Source organism: Alosa alosa, chromosome 2 (genome assembly GCF_017589495.1).
Source record: "Alosa alosa isolate M-15738 ecotype Scorff River chromosome 2, AALO_Geno_1.1, whole genome shotgun sequence".
NCBI lineage: Eukaryota > Metazoa > Chordata > Actinopteri > Clupeiformes > Clupeidae > Alosa > Alosa alosa.
This window is the reverse complement of record NC_063190.1, coordinates 23,119,830-23,133,779: the sequence shown is the minus strand read 5'-3', so window position 1 is coordinate 23,133,779 and position 13,950 is coordinate 23,119,830. Positions and strand designations below refer to the sequence as shown.

General features: G+C 42.5%; 1 protein-coding gene across 3 annotated transcripts in view; it reads right to left on the bottom strand.

Moving 5' to 3' along the window:
* Nucleotides 1–13,950, bottom strand: part of stard8 (StAR-related lipid transfer (START) domain containing 8) — a 63,058-nt gene that overhangs the window by 24,001 nt on the left and 25,107 nt on the right. For all 3 annotated transcript variants that reach the window (XM_048237305.1, XM_048237304.1, XM_048237306.1), the window contains 2 exons: nt 8,952–9,023; nt 3,525–3,606 (listed from right to left, as the gene is read on the bottom strand). In XM_048237305.1, coding sequence (XP_048093262.1) covers nt 3,525–3,606; nt 8,952–9,023 — 154 coding nt within the window. The remainder of the gene's footprint in view (nt 1–3,524; nt 3,607–8,951; nt 9,024–13,950) is intronic.

Below are 13,950 nucleotides of genomic sequence, written 5' to 3'. Positions count from 1 at the left end.
CTTGTGTGTGTGTGTGTGTGTGTGTATACACACAGTCTTATCCTGTAACAACATTGTTCCTTGTGTGAGTGTTACTTTGAGTTTATATGCAGGTGCACTCTTCTGAGGCGGAATGAAATCCAGCAGGAGCATCCGCCTGTCCTTGCCAAACTCAAAACCCAAACTGCGGGCAGCTCCCACTGGGCCTGGGAGGCTTAAGGCTCCTGTCAGACTGTGTGAAGGCGCTCGTCTTATCTCTGTCACAGCCCATGTCTCCAAACGAATGTGTTTGTCAAGTCAACACGCAGATCTCCCTGCCCGGATTCATCTACTTATAACTGGGAACGCGCAAGTCAAGCTCAATAGAGCGGAGCTAGGGCAGAGAGGGGTTGGGATGGGATGAAGGGCCAGTATTAAGAAGGAGATGAGCCAATGTTGAGTGTGAGTGGGGTGGGGGGTAGGAGAACAAGGGAAAGGGAAAAAAAAGATAGGATGAAAGGATAGAATGAAGGAGAAAAAAAGGCAGAAGAGGAAGAAAGGAAAAAGAGAAAGAGAACTATGTATAGGGAGACAGAAGCTAGGTGACTGAAGAAAGAAAGGAGGAGAGCGGGAGGCTAGTGGTTGAGGATTTCGCTGGGGTGTGCAAATAGCGTTGAAGGTGAAAATGGTGTGACACGCCATCTGCCTTGTGAATGACTACAAAATAGTTCTTATCAATCTGTGCCAGGTGACACCACTTTGAAAGGGAGCCAATACCAATCGCATGAATAAAACATAGCCAGTCCTTCATCCAAAGCCTACATTTAGCTACCGAGCTACCACATCCACAGGGACAGAGGGGCTGTTAAAAAAAAAAAAAAGGCACGCTTGCTGTGGGCTAAGGACCGCTTTTAGAAGATAAAGAGGGAAATTTTTTTTTTGCAACTTAACAAGACAATGTGTAATCTGATTCACGAATGTTCAGAAATGGTTAGCAATGATTTGAATTTCATTCTGGTGAGTGCTGATAGCTGCAGCGAGAGCGGACTCACTGAACCCATCATTGCAGCGTAACGTTATAAGCTGTCAGTGAAAATGGATGCCCATCGTCAGAGAGGGCTTATTCTCCAGATCCACTCTGTCACTTTTCGATATAGTAATGGAAGTACTGTGTCTGTGAGGCATAAGCACATTGGGCCTGGTGTCAGATGTCTTTTTTTTTTATATATATATATATATATATATATATATATATATATATATATATATAGTTTTTTGTGTGTTGGAAGACAAAAGATGTATTTTATTATAGTCCGTTTTCTGTGAATGCCTGCATTGCTTATATGCTGATATGCCCATTTATCATAGACGCCTTGCAGGCCCTAAAGTTAACCCCCCCCCCCATGAACACTGATTGCTTTAAAGTAACAAAGAAGAAGAATTAATTAAATCCCAGGAACAATTACTCGAACAGTTCCCCAGGAACCTGACATGTACTTGTAGTTTAAAGCCGCTTTGATGAAAGAATGCCTTGACATGGGCTTTTGGGCTTTGTCATCAGCAGTTTTTCACTAGTTGAGGAGGACCCAACAGAAATGAAGTTCATGACACAGCAGCTGTCACTATGAGAAGTGGGAGGAGCATAGCAGGAAGGGCACCTGGCTGAAGGTCATATGGCATTTGAGTCTGAAAAGGATTAGATGAATTGGGTGTTTTGAATAGTGCTATTGACCACAACTGAGGACAGCTAATAATGTGCTTCCACTGGATTATATCAGGCTTCTAATAGTAGACCCCCCCCACACACACACACACACACACTGTTAGTGAACACAGCTGGAAGGATTATTGGCGCTTCACTCCCCTCCCTGAAGGACACTTACACCTCCCACCTCACCCGCAAGGCGACCACAATTGTGAGTGATGCAAGTCACCCCGCTCACAATTTGTTTGATCCACTGCCCTCTGGGAAGAGGTACAGAAGCCTGCGCTCCCGCACCACCAGACTCACCAACAGCTTCATACACCAGGCTGTTAGGATGCTGAACTCTCTCCCCCTCAGCCACATAACATCCTGGACTTTTGGACCCACAATGGCTGCCTTGCACTACTCCACTTGCACTACTCCACTTGTACACTTTGCAACTTGTTGTTGTTGTCCTGTGTCCTGAAAACACTTCTGCTGCTCTTACATAACTTGCACCACTATGCCACTTGCATACTTAAGTCAAACAGAACTACCTCAGCCATTTATTGGCTTGACTTTTGCACTATTTATTGACTGTCTACTGTATGCACAATTGCACAATTGCACAATTTCAACCCATTTTTTGCTGCTCTTATTTCTTCACCGTATGTGCCTTCTTATTTACTTTTATATTGTTTAATTGAATGTTATGTTTTTTCTGTGGACCTAATTGGTAAAATGTCTTGTCTCCACCGTGGGATAGTGGGAAACGTAATTTCGATCTCTTTGTATGTCTTGACATGTGAAGAAATTGACAATAAAGCAGACTTTGACTTTGACTTTATATCCATGATTACAAATGCAGAATTGAAATCCATCCGGGCAATCAATTAGGTCTTCGGATCATTGATAATATAGATTTTCTTCAAGTACTCTGAAAGCATGTGCAGGCTAAGCAAAGTAAAACAATGAGAAGAACAGGAAAACCTAAATAAATAAATTAGCTACGGAAATGGGCAGAACTTTGTTGATCATTATACCAATTTTCTAACTGAAGTGAAAGTCTGCTCCATCTGTCTATATTTTTCTTGTTATCAGTCACACACATACATACCTCTCTCACACTCACACTCACACTCACACTCACACTCACACTCACACTCACACACACTCACACCTCACTCTCACACACACACACACACACACACACACACACACACACACACACACACACACACACACACACACACACACACACACACACACACACTGTTACACACGAACTGAAACGATTCAGGATGACAGGTCTTCAGCGTTGCAGATGCTCCAGCTAAACATCATTAGATACACCACGCGCTTCAGCCTCTGAGCTACTGGACCATTGGGATTGGAGATTTGGTCATTGCCTCCTCTTCTCCCTCCCTTATTCTCTCCTTCTCCTCACTTGCTTTCACACTCCCCTCCCCCCATGGCCAACTACCACCTTTCTTTTATCTCCACTCTCCCCATTTCTCTCTCTCATAGCAGCTCAAGAGCACCCATAACAACCAACCAAATATCATTACCTGCCTCAAGACCTTCGCCTTGTGCTGTGCTTCTTTGAAAAAATAAAAAAAGACGGAATTGAAGAACGAGGGAAGAAAGGAGGGACCAGTGAGAGAGATATAGAGAGAAAGAAAGATAATGCTCAAAGCTATGCATCTTTATGTGCATTCATCTTCTACCAGTAGAAAACTTGGGTCACTGCGGCAGACTACTACAGTAGGTCTGGAAGACTGGATGCAAAGCCTTCCACCTGAGTTGCACCTTCCCCTGAAGAGTGCACACTGCCAATTATAAAGCCTGTGTCTGCGAAGCGTCTCACAGCCCCTAGGATTACCTGCAGAGGGATTTGAGGGAGTCCTGGTCCAGGAATTCATGGTCCTTTCTAACAGATGCAATGTCGATGGGGAAATGTGTGGCTGAAAACAAAACAAAAGAGAACAATTGTGTTAAGACAAAAAGGAGAAGGAGATTGTAGATGTGAAACGCAGAAAACAAACAAACAAACAAACAAACAAACACTCAAGCAATCAAAACCACTAACAGAATGAAAGAGAAAAATGTTAAGACAGGGAATGACAAGCGCTTTAAAAAAAAAAAAAAAAAGAAAAAAACCTTGAGATGGGCCACGAGCTCTTCTCTGGTAATGAGACATCTTACAGCTTTTCAGCCAAAGCTGCTGTTTGGCACTGCCTGTCAAACACAGGTGTCCTTGCAGTCTCGCTATCCCCTTTGGTACCTTTCACAATCACAAACAATTCTGAGTGATGGCGGACACCACACTAACAAGGCCCAACCTTCCCCTATCCACACCCCCACCCCCTTACACCTGATGCAGAGACAAAGGCGCTCGCACCACAGGACAGGCATGCAACGGCAGCGTCAAAGGCCTGCCGCAGACCTGGCAACCAGGTGTGATTGCAGACGACTTTTAAAAGCATGCAGAGCGCCAGCTGGACTGGGCCACATTGTGGTTGCCAGGTGTGCGGATCTGAAGCGGAGGGCCAGCGGTGCCTCGTTGCATTCCTCACACGTCACATTTCCCTCTTTTGTCTCGGCCAGCTTCCCCTTCCAGCTGCACAGAGACAAACACCACTGAAAACACCTACTTATTTTGGCCCGGCTGATGGCACTGAAAATTGTGGGATATCTCCTATAGAAACAATGAAAAATGATCTAGAATACTAGAATATCAATTTTAACCTAAAAATAATTATGACCGCCGCTAAGCTAGCGAAGCGGTCATATAGGGATTGTCAAAGTCCCCGGTAAAAAATGAAAATGCAAAATTATTCTGCTTTAAATCGCCCCAATCTTCAGTTAAGATGTTCAGAACTGTACCAAATTTTATGTGTATGATTGACCTGGCATTCTCTGGGGGTATGCCAAGTTTCGTAGAATTTCATCCATGGGGGGTTCTAAAAAAAAATTAGGTTATGTGTACATTTAGTGACTGTACACTCATTGGCCTGTAGATGGCGGTGCACACATATACACATGCACACACACAGGCACCCACATACTATCGGTATTAGAACGGCCGATACATAATTACAAATTCAGTAGGATTAAAAGAAAGCCAAAATAAATATTCATCATCATGGCTGCATTTCCAGTTTTGATAAGTAGTTGTTTGTCCACTAGATGGCGCATCGTTGCAGTGAGACGTAATTTTGTTGGAAGTTAAAAGTGGGTTGGAAAAACAATGGACGCTTCCTACAAGGACTGTGGTTTACCGCAGAGAACGTCTAATAAGGATAGGATGATGTTCACATGAAATGTAATTCCCATTTCTTCTTGAAGCCGAAATAAATCTGAGGATGTTTATCGGACATGCTTGGTTTTTACTGCAGGTACGTTAATCTTATAATATTAATAAGGACCTATAGGTAATGTTACCGTTAGCGTTGGTTGATGGAGGCCAATTTGATTGATTGCATTTGTAGAAAACTATAAATGCGGTTATACCAAGCAAATTGATAGCAGCACTGTAATTGTATCTTTCGACTGTCATTTGTTGCACGTGCTACAAAAATCATTCTGTGCAATGGAAGATTTACCAACGTTATACCGGTCTGATACAGTTTTGCCTATACATGCGTGAGACTGAGACGCCCGTTTATTTTGTTTTAAGTGCGTGCAGTGCAGGGTGTGAGAGGAGAATCGATGTGCTTTGATTCCAGCTTGGTAGTTGTAGTCTGTGAAATTAAAAAGCACGTGTGTGTGAAGTATCCAAACAATGACACCTTCATTTCATTATGGCTGCTTTAGCAACACACCTTAAGCTACTGTGTAGTGGGTCCCATTTAGAAGTGGCTACTTCAGTCGTGCTTTCCTTGACTCATGGAGCTGCGTGAATTTTATTACAACTTTTTCGCCACGATATGGCAGTTTAAGTCCGTTTGATACTGTAAGGCGTAAGCCATTGGTTTCCAAAGGAGATTTTATTTGTGTCGCCAGCATAGCCTATTGACAATTTATGTTGTAAATAGCCCTACCTTATAAGTCTACCTGTAGCTTAGGGAAGCTAACAGCTTTTTTATTAGGATCTAGTTTGTTAGTTACAGTTTTGTCATAACTCCCTGATGTATTTTTGCATTTAGAATAGCCAGAGCGTGGATATCTCAATCGGAAAATTAAACAATATCGGGTGCCTATGGACTAGGCTGGGTGAACCCAGCCTGATCTGCCCGCTATTTATTTTTTGATTTCTTAAAAGATTGAGCTTGGTCTGGTGAAAGCCAGACTAGCCATGGACCTCAGTTACACAATGCAAGGGGACATGAATCAGCCTATATTTGCACGAACAATAACGGACAACAGCTCTTCAACTTTGGCCCGTTAAAATGTGTATGAACAGTCTAGCGATGCATTTCATCAAGGCCCATTTCAGTTATTTGCACCACTGGTTAGATGTAAAACAGCATTTCGTTTCAGACTACTGTTACTTAATTTGTGCATTAACAATAACGTTTGGACTACTGTTACTTAATTTGTGCATTGACAATAAAGTATTACATGAACTAAAGATGACTAAAATCTTATGTAGAAGAAGAAACATTCACAAAAAATCCATCCATCCAAAAATGACCTTTGTTTTTGATAGCTGTTGAAAACGGCATGGAACTGACAGAGATGGTTTTTTTTGTTTATAAATAAATAAATAAATAAATAAATAAATAAATAAATAAATAACATTATGCTGATACCTTTTGCTTTTCCCAAATACAATGTAGCCTACAGGTGTAAGTGACCTTTCATCAATCCAGTTGCAATGGATGAACTGTGATGAACTGCCCTACTTGTGATTGTTTAGAGATTTTAAAGGTTTTATAACAATGCTACATCTTCTTTGGCTATTCTACAATCTATTCACCTTTTCGGAGACAAATTGAAGTGTGATTTATTTTCGCGGAACGGATGTACAGGACTGAGCGGCGGTCATATTTTGTACCGCTATGCGGTACATCTAGTTTTTAGAAGAGACTACACTACCCAAAATTTCTACTTTTTAGAAGAGACTACACTACCCAAAAAGACCTGTGTGATTACACATGGACAACACAGTTTTCACACTCAAATGGCCTGATCAGCATCCAGATTTCATATCGTAAACGTGCCAATTACCAACCATTTTGTTCGCAAATTCTAAAACAACGATGTTTTTTAATACTTCAAAATAACATTTGATAAATGAGCCTTACATTTTTCAGTAGCCATAGGTGTGTAAATCTGAACAAAATCTAGTTTGGTTCTTACCGGGGCTTTTACTGCCTAAAATATCCGATTTTGTTTACCACGATCAGAGTTCAGTGCTGGGCTGGTGGGTGCCTATTCCCAACCTTTCTTACGGCACATCAATGGTTAGCCTGAGATTTCTCGTCGCAAATCAAAATTCCACTGGAGCTCCAAGCGGATTTGTACACGCAGCCTTACAGCACGTATAGAAATTAATATTAAGTGACACATACACTTAAGAGGTTGAAAATACGCATAATCCTTACATGCAACGCTGGGCAAAGAGCTGTCGGAGAATGAACACAATCATCCATCATCCATATAACAAAATCAGCTTTGTTATGGCTGCGGATCAAACAACATCGGCTGTGGCTATTGGCTTTGCCCACGCCAGCATGTGTTCAGCCAGCGGGGGAGGGAAGGGGGCACGCTGGCTGAGGTTCAGAACGTAGGGTCATGGCTCTAAAGCAGGGGTGTCAAACATATGGCCCGCGGGCCATGAACGGCCCACATGATGATTTTAAACGGCCTGCACGTCAGTCCCTGTTTTTTTGTGTGTCAACCTGTCTAGGGCATATCCCGTAGCATATTGTTCAAAACAGGCACCATCAGGCTACTCAACAACGAGAGAAAACTTCCCTGGTGTGTGTGTGTAATGTGTATCACACCAAATTGGCCCACCATACCTTACTGTACCAACTATGCACAGTATCCTTAGCTACTTTATCAAAATTAACGCACACACATTTTGTTTGAGCAGGAGACAGAATACGCACACAGGCACGCAACTAGGCTACTTGTTATTTTCTTTTACTCGGTTATCTATATATGGTTATCAGCACACAATGTTGAGCTAATTCACTAACTCAATAGCCTACTCCTCATGGATATCACACGTTTAAACAACGAAAACAGAAAGGATAGAGGCAGCAAAGCTAGAGGAGTTATTCCAGATGGGCAAGAACAAGGTAGGCAATTGGTGTGCTTGTCAGAATGTTAGACTGCATTACAGCTGTTTAAAGCCAGACGTCACGGTACGCTAGAACAAAACTAAAGGTAACTTTAGCTATAGGGCTGTATCAAGTTGTCCAAATGAACAGGTCATCATAGACGTTGTTGTATTATTGCGCTATGTAGGCTACTTTTTTGCAATGTATGGACGGGAAACGGACAAATATTGTCCACGCGTGAATTTTTCTTGCGGGGGTGGGAGGGATGGGTGTGCTCTCTCTCCCTCTCTCTCTCTGTGGTGAGCACAAACAAGTGTTATGCACATTGTTATGCACATTATTGACTGCAGTTTATTCTCATCAGTGTCAGTCCATCAATGATAGTTGTTAACTAATAGGCCTAGAAGTTGCATTTGGAAATGTTACTGTTGTAGGCTATGTTTGTTTTTTATTTCAGCCACACTGTTTTAAAGTGGTTAGGACCATTATTTCACACCAATTTTGAATAAACCATACTACAATACAGATTTCATGGTTGCACCATGCACATGTTCGCCGATTATGTGGCCCTCAGTCACCTAAAAATTCAATGATGCGGCCCTCTATGAAAATGAGTTTGACACCCCTGCTCTAAAGGGATCCGGACCATCTGGCCGCGTGTCTGTGTCTCTCCTAACCCATTGTGGTCTACAGTACCTCTGCTGTCAAAGATTAGCTCACTGGCACTGACAGAACTGCGCCCTCTCTCTTTCCCTCCCCCACCAACAGTAACCAAATGCCATAACCCTCAGAAGGGAGGGCAGAAAGAAAGAGTAAAAGATAGAAAGAATGAGAGATGGGGCAGAGAGAGAGAGAGAGAGAGAGAGAAGAGAAAGAAATAGAGGGAATGGAAAATGTTGGGAATGAAGGGACTTCAGCCCCTTCCATTTCCCATCACACTAAGCTATGGTGCAGTCATGCAGGATTACTTCACTGGCCCAATGTTTGAACTACAAAAAGGCAAAGATAGAGAGAGGAGATAGAAAGAGAAAAAGAAGAGAAGAGAGAATCTGAGGGTAAAAAAAAAAATGAGTCACCTTCATATAGCGGCACGTACTGGGGAAACCCGGCCGCCCGTAACCAGTCACAGGCCTCCTTGGCCTCCAATTCTGTAAAAAAAAGAAGGAAAAAAAAAAGAGTACTTTCAGTCTCTCTCTCACATACGCACACAAACAAATATAGTCATCAGCTCTGAAGTTCTTATCAGAGCCAGTGGACGAACAGAGCCTGTGTCGGTCACGCATCTGGTTTCCAGCCCCATCTCTCCCTCTCTCAAATTCAAAGGAGCTTTATTAGCATGACTGTTTCTCTCTCTCTCTCTCTCTCCCTGTCTGCCCTGGGCTGGTGTCAGTCTCCACAGGAGGAGCAGGTTTTTGATTACTGCACTAATGAGATGCACTAGACAGGGGCCTCAGTGGTGCTCCACGGGGCACAGGGGCCACAGAGAGTCCGTCCAGCAGGCATCTACGGATGGGCACCGCCAGCTGGCACAGTAGTGTTAACCCTGCCATCTCTGCTGCCAGCAAAAGCTGGCAACGGCACCATGTCTAATCCGGAAATGAACTCAATTGCACGTCTGTGTTCGGACTGAAACAAACAAACATATGACAAGTTGCCTAACAAATGTAGAACGAAAGACAGAACTACTACTGAGTGGGGTAGTGATTGTGAATGCCTCCAAGAGCACAACAGCAATGTCAAAGACAAACACATCAAAAAGACAAAGATGGCTATCCAGAACAAATCTGGGAGTATTTTTAGAATGGTGTTATAGCCTATACTGGTCACAGATGCAGTATTGAACCCCAGTCTTTCCCATTCCAACATTAGCTGTATTGCACACCCACACGTTAAAACTGATTAGATACATCACTCATATCCAACTCAAAGTGAGAACAAGCCAATTTTGGCACCAAAGAATGGTCTTTATGTTCATGTATCTTTCTGGAGCAATCTATATTTGATAAAGCAGCATCCTTTCAGCCTCCTTTCACTATTGTGATTGAGTGAGAGTGAGTGAGAGTGAGAGAGAGAGAGAGAGAGAGAGAGAGAGAGAGAGAGAGAGAGAGAGTGAGAGTGAGTGTGTGTGTGTGTGTGTGTGTGTGTGTGTGTGTCGAAGTGGGACAGCCAGCTTAAAAGGGCTCTTGTGCTATGGTATTCTAAGGTCTGATTGGAGCCCCATGGCAACACATTCATTTTAGTCTCCAAAGGGAAAAATTGCAGAGGAAACATCTCTGATGAGCAGAAGTCCCCCGATAAGGACAGGGTATGTCCATAGGCGTCTAAGATTACAGCCCAACGACGCTAACCTTACTTAGACAGCTAATGCTTTCCTCTGATGCTTATGAAAATTAGTTTTTAATCTGACATGGCCTGATGAGGGGCTCAGGGAGAATTAGGACAAATGGAGAAAAACGCGGTTCTTGGCTTTCAATGGCATTTGTGACAGCCTCTTTATGATCATACTCTGAGCGTATATAAATACATTCCTCACATTTTGACACCTCCAATCAACACTTCATTCAGTACAATTATAAGGCTGCACATCTTGCTTATGCTATAGAATAGGTCTGACACTTTGATAATGCATATGCCCAGAGCAAATTACTCTATTGGCAACACTGACAATCAAGGGGGGGGGGGCTCTTTGCAATCTAATAACAGAGAACTGTATCAGAACAATGGCATACTGGTGGGAGAAAATGGGCGGAAATACTTATATATAATGACAGGTGTATTGTACATTCCATACCCTTATTTCTTTCTGGTGTAAGCTCCTCTTACGGTAATTATTGAGCACTTTTACTATGTTTTCCCAGAATGGTAAATGGGAAATGGACTGCATTTTTTTTTCCTTCAAGCACTCAAAAGCACTTTACTAAAATATTTTTTATATATATATAAAAAAAATTTTTTTTAGGGCAGCCGTGGTCTACTGGTTAGCGCTTTGGACTTTTAACCGGAGGGTTGCCGGTTCGAACCCTGACCAGTAGGCGCAGCTGAAGTGCCCTTGAGCAAGGCACCTAACCCCTCACTGCTCCCCGAGCGCCACTGTTGTTGCAGGCAGCTCACTGCGCCGGGATTAGTGTGTGCTTCACCTCACTGTGTGTTCACTGTGTGCTGAATGTTTTTCACTAATTCACGGATTGGGATAAATGCAGAGACCAAATTTCCCTCACGGGATCAAAATAGTATATATAGTTATACATATATACTACATATATAATTTCATGCCTCACATTCTACCATTCACATACACACACCAATGGTGGAGGCTGCCATGCTAGGCACCATCCTGCACCTCGGGAATAGTTTGCGGTTCAGTGTCTTGCTACATGACACTTCGACAGGGACAGCAGAAACCGGGCTCAAACTGCAAACCTGGTTGCCCAATGACTCTTCCATCTATCTATCTCCTGAGCCAATGCCGCCCGCCTCTAATGCTGTTACATCCTGACTAGGTTAAGCGCTCGTTGCTGTTATGTGAGAAAGTGCAATTTATAACAATAATCAAGGCCTCACATAATTGACAGAAAAAAAAAACATGTAGGTAAATAAGTACAATGAACCAATGGGTTAAGCTGACCCACCACCTGTCTCTTGGAAACCACACATTATTTGTTCTCATGCTACCCTAAACTTGGTTTGTATTTCTCATTCTCAACTGGCTGTGGAAGGAAGATCCATGTGCAAATTGTTAGGTTTGCCTGTCAGGTGTAATTCTCACATCAAAAGTAATTTATCTCTATATGTAGACGACCTGACAGTACATAAAAACATGCCAAATGTTTATACTTAATTAAATTAGTGCTGCCTCCTAACAATGAATGGCATTAAGGGCCCTATTTTCAATGGGCAGGCAAAAGTCTATCATCAGGCAAAGTTCTCGCGTATGAATTATCATGTGGAATGTAGAGGTATTGAGCTTACTCATTAATGTTTTGCATTCAAGGTTTTGCCGTTGGTGTTAAATTGGGAAATTGATTTGCCTAATTATTAAATTAGCTTCAGATAGATGAAAGGCTTTGTCAATCATTCAGATTAGGGCCATATATTTAGCTGTTTGGCATGCTAATTTGACTGGATATCTGGGTAACAACTTCTAGTTCGACCTTCAGTGTTACCCTCTCTCCTCTATTGTGCAAAAATATTCGAGCGAATCACCTGTGCAATTCAGTCAGTGCAGAGAAGTCTATGCAAAAATCAGTTTTTGTAACTATTCAAACAGAAATGATCTTTGGAATATACACCATAACTACATTACTGAATACAGTACATACACACATTGACACGCATATTGATTTAAAATTTGTACAACGGCGCACACACAGACACACACCCACCCACACGTACACAGAGTTTACTGATCGAGCCTCGCAGAGCAGACCTCCTCCTCTTTAACGACATTCCTCAAGTCCCAGGCTCCCCAAGCTGCAGCTGCATTTCCCACCATTAGCCCAGCGGCCCTCCCCTATCCACCTCCTACAGAACTCACTGCAGGCAAATCAGGCCCCGCAAGGAACCAGACTACAGCTCATCTGTTGGAGAGGCCCTTCAAACTTTAAGACAAGCAAACAAAAGACAAACTGAATTGCTGTTGTTTCGAGACTTTGGTCTGGGTCTCATACATAAGATATACACTAAATAGCATTCTCCTTAATTCTCCTTCATAGCCCCCCCCCTTTCTCTCAACACAGAGGATGGAAAGCCCCCGAATGACCAGCCCACCCCCGCTCCACCCCTCAACTGCTCCACCCTTCTCCCTTCCTCACTTCCTCATTGCCTCCCACTTCACCTCCATCTTCCTCTCCAAAATAAACAGGAAGTCTTTGGATTTCTGTCATCAGAATAGGGGATGCCCACTGACTCCACTGAGCTGGCTGTGTTTCCTCTGAATTCCTTTTAGGGAGTTTCACTTCATGTGAGAACATGCTACTAAATACTGGTGATTTTTCCTATAGGCAAAGAAGTGTCTAAGAGAAATTAACTAGTTAAAAGAATGACTCATGGTACACTATGATATGTCTGATCACTGGAAGATCGATGGTATTTGAGGGAAATAGTTGGTTTGGGAAATAGGTGATTTTTAAATACAGACGTCCTTACCTTATCACTTTTTTCCACAAAGGCCTTAAAATAAAAATAATAATAATTCCAGACTGCAACATAATACTTTCAAGGTGTTTTTGCCAGCTAACTTTTAACATGATCTTCATATTCATTACGATGCTATATGGGCCTCATGCACATGAAAGATTAATATCATGTCATTATGTTGAACACACAGTGAAATAAAGTTTTCACCTTACAACTTTGCTGATAACATTTCAAATAATAAGTTAGCGCATTAGCAAGGATATTGTGTAAGGTATAGGCTACTGTTGATGTTGTTAAATAGCCTGTTGCTTGTGTGTAGTTAGGCCCACTGCTAGATTTTGACAGGAGCTCGCGATATCGCTTTAAAGTAAGCTACTTGGGCTCACGCAAGCTGTCAAACACTGTCCCCTCGCCTATGGGGTGCACCCCTCTGGTATACATCCAGTGTTTATGTTAGCTAACTGTATCTGGATGTGTTGCTATCAGACGTTAAGACGTTAGAGATGGCGCATGACATGCAGTGATGCATCGTGTAAAAAAAAAAAAAAAAAAACGCTATTTAAGCACCGAAATGAAGCCCCGAAATCCACGTTGTTATCTGATGCAGTTACTACCGTTTGCGTCGGCACCGGTGCCATATTAGAACCGTGTTTCGGTGCCCAACCCTATTTAAAACAACATCAATGTCCCCAATTGCAGAATACCATTCTGTAGGGCTGAACCAATTGGTCCACTACTCACTACCCCACTACTTAATTGCACCAAATTACAGCCCAAATTATTGGGAGCATTTAGAGGCAGTTTGCATAATTTGCCGTAATAGACAATATGGGCTCAAAATATTACTTGGTCATTACCTTGTCATGGAATTACCACCTTAAATATGTAATTAAGTAACATTACATGTGCATTAATAGCAACACATCCAAGAATGATGTG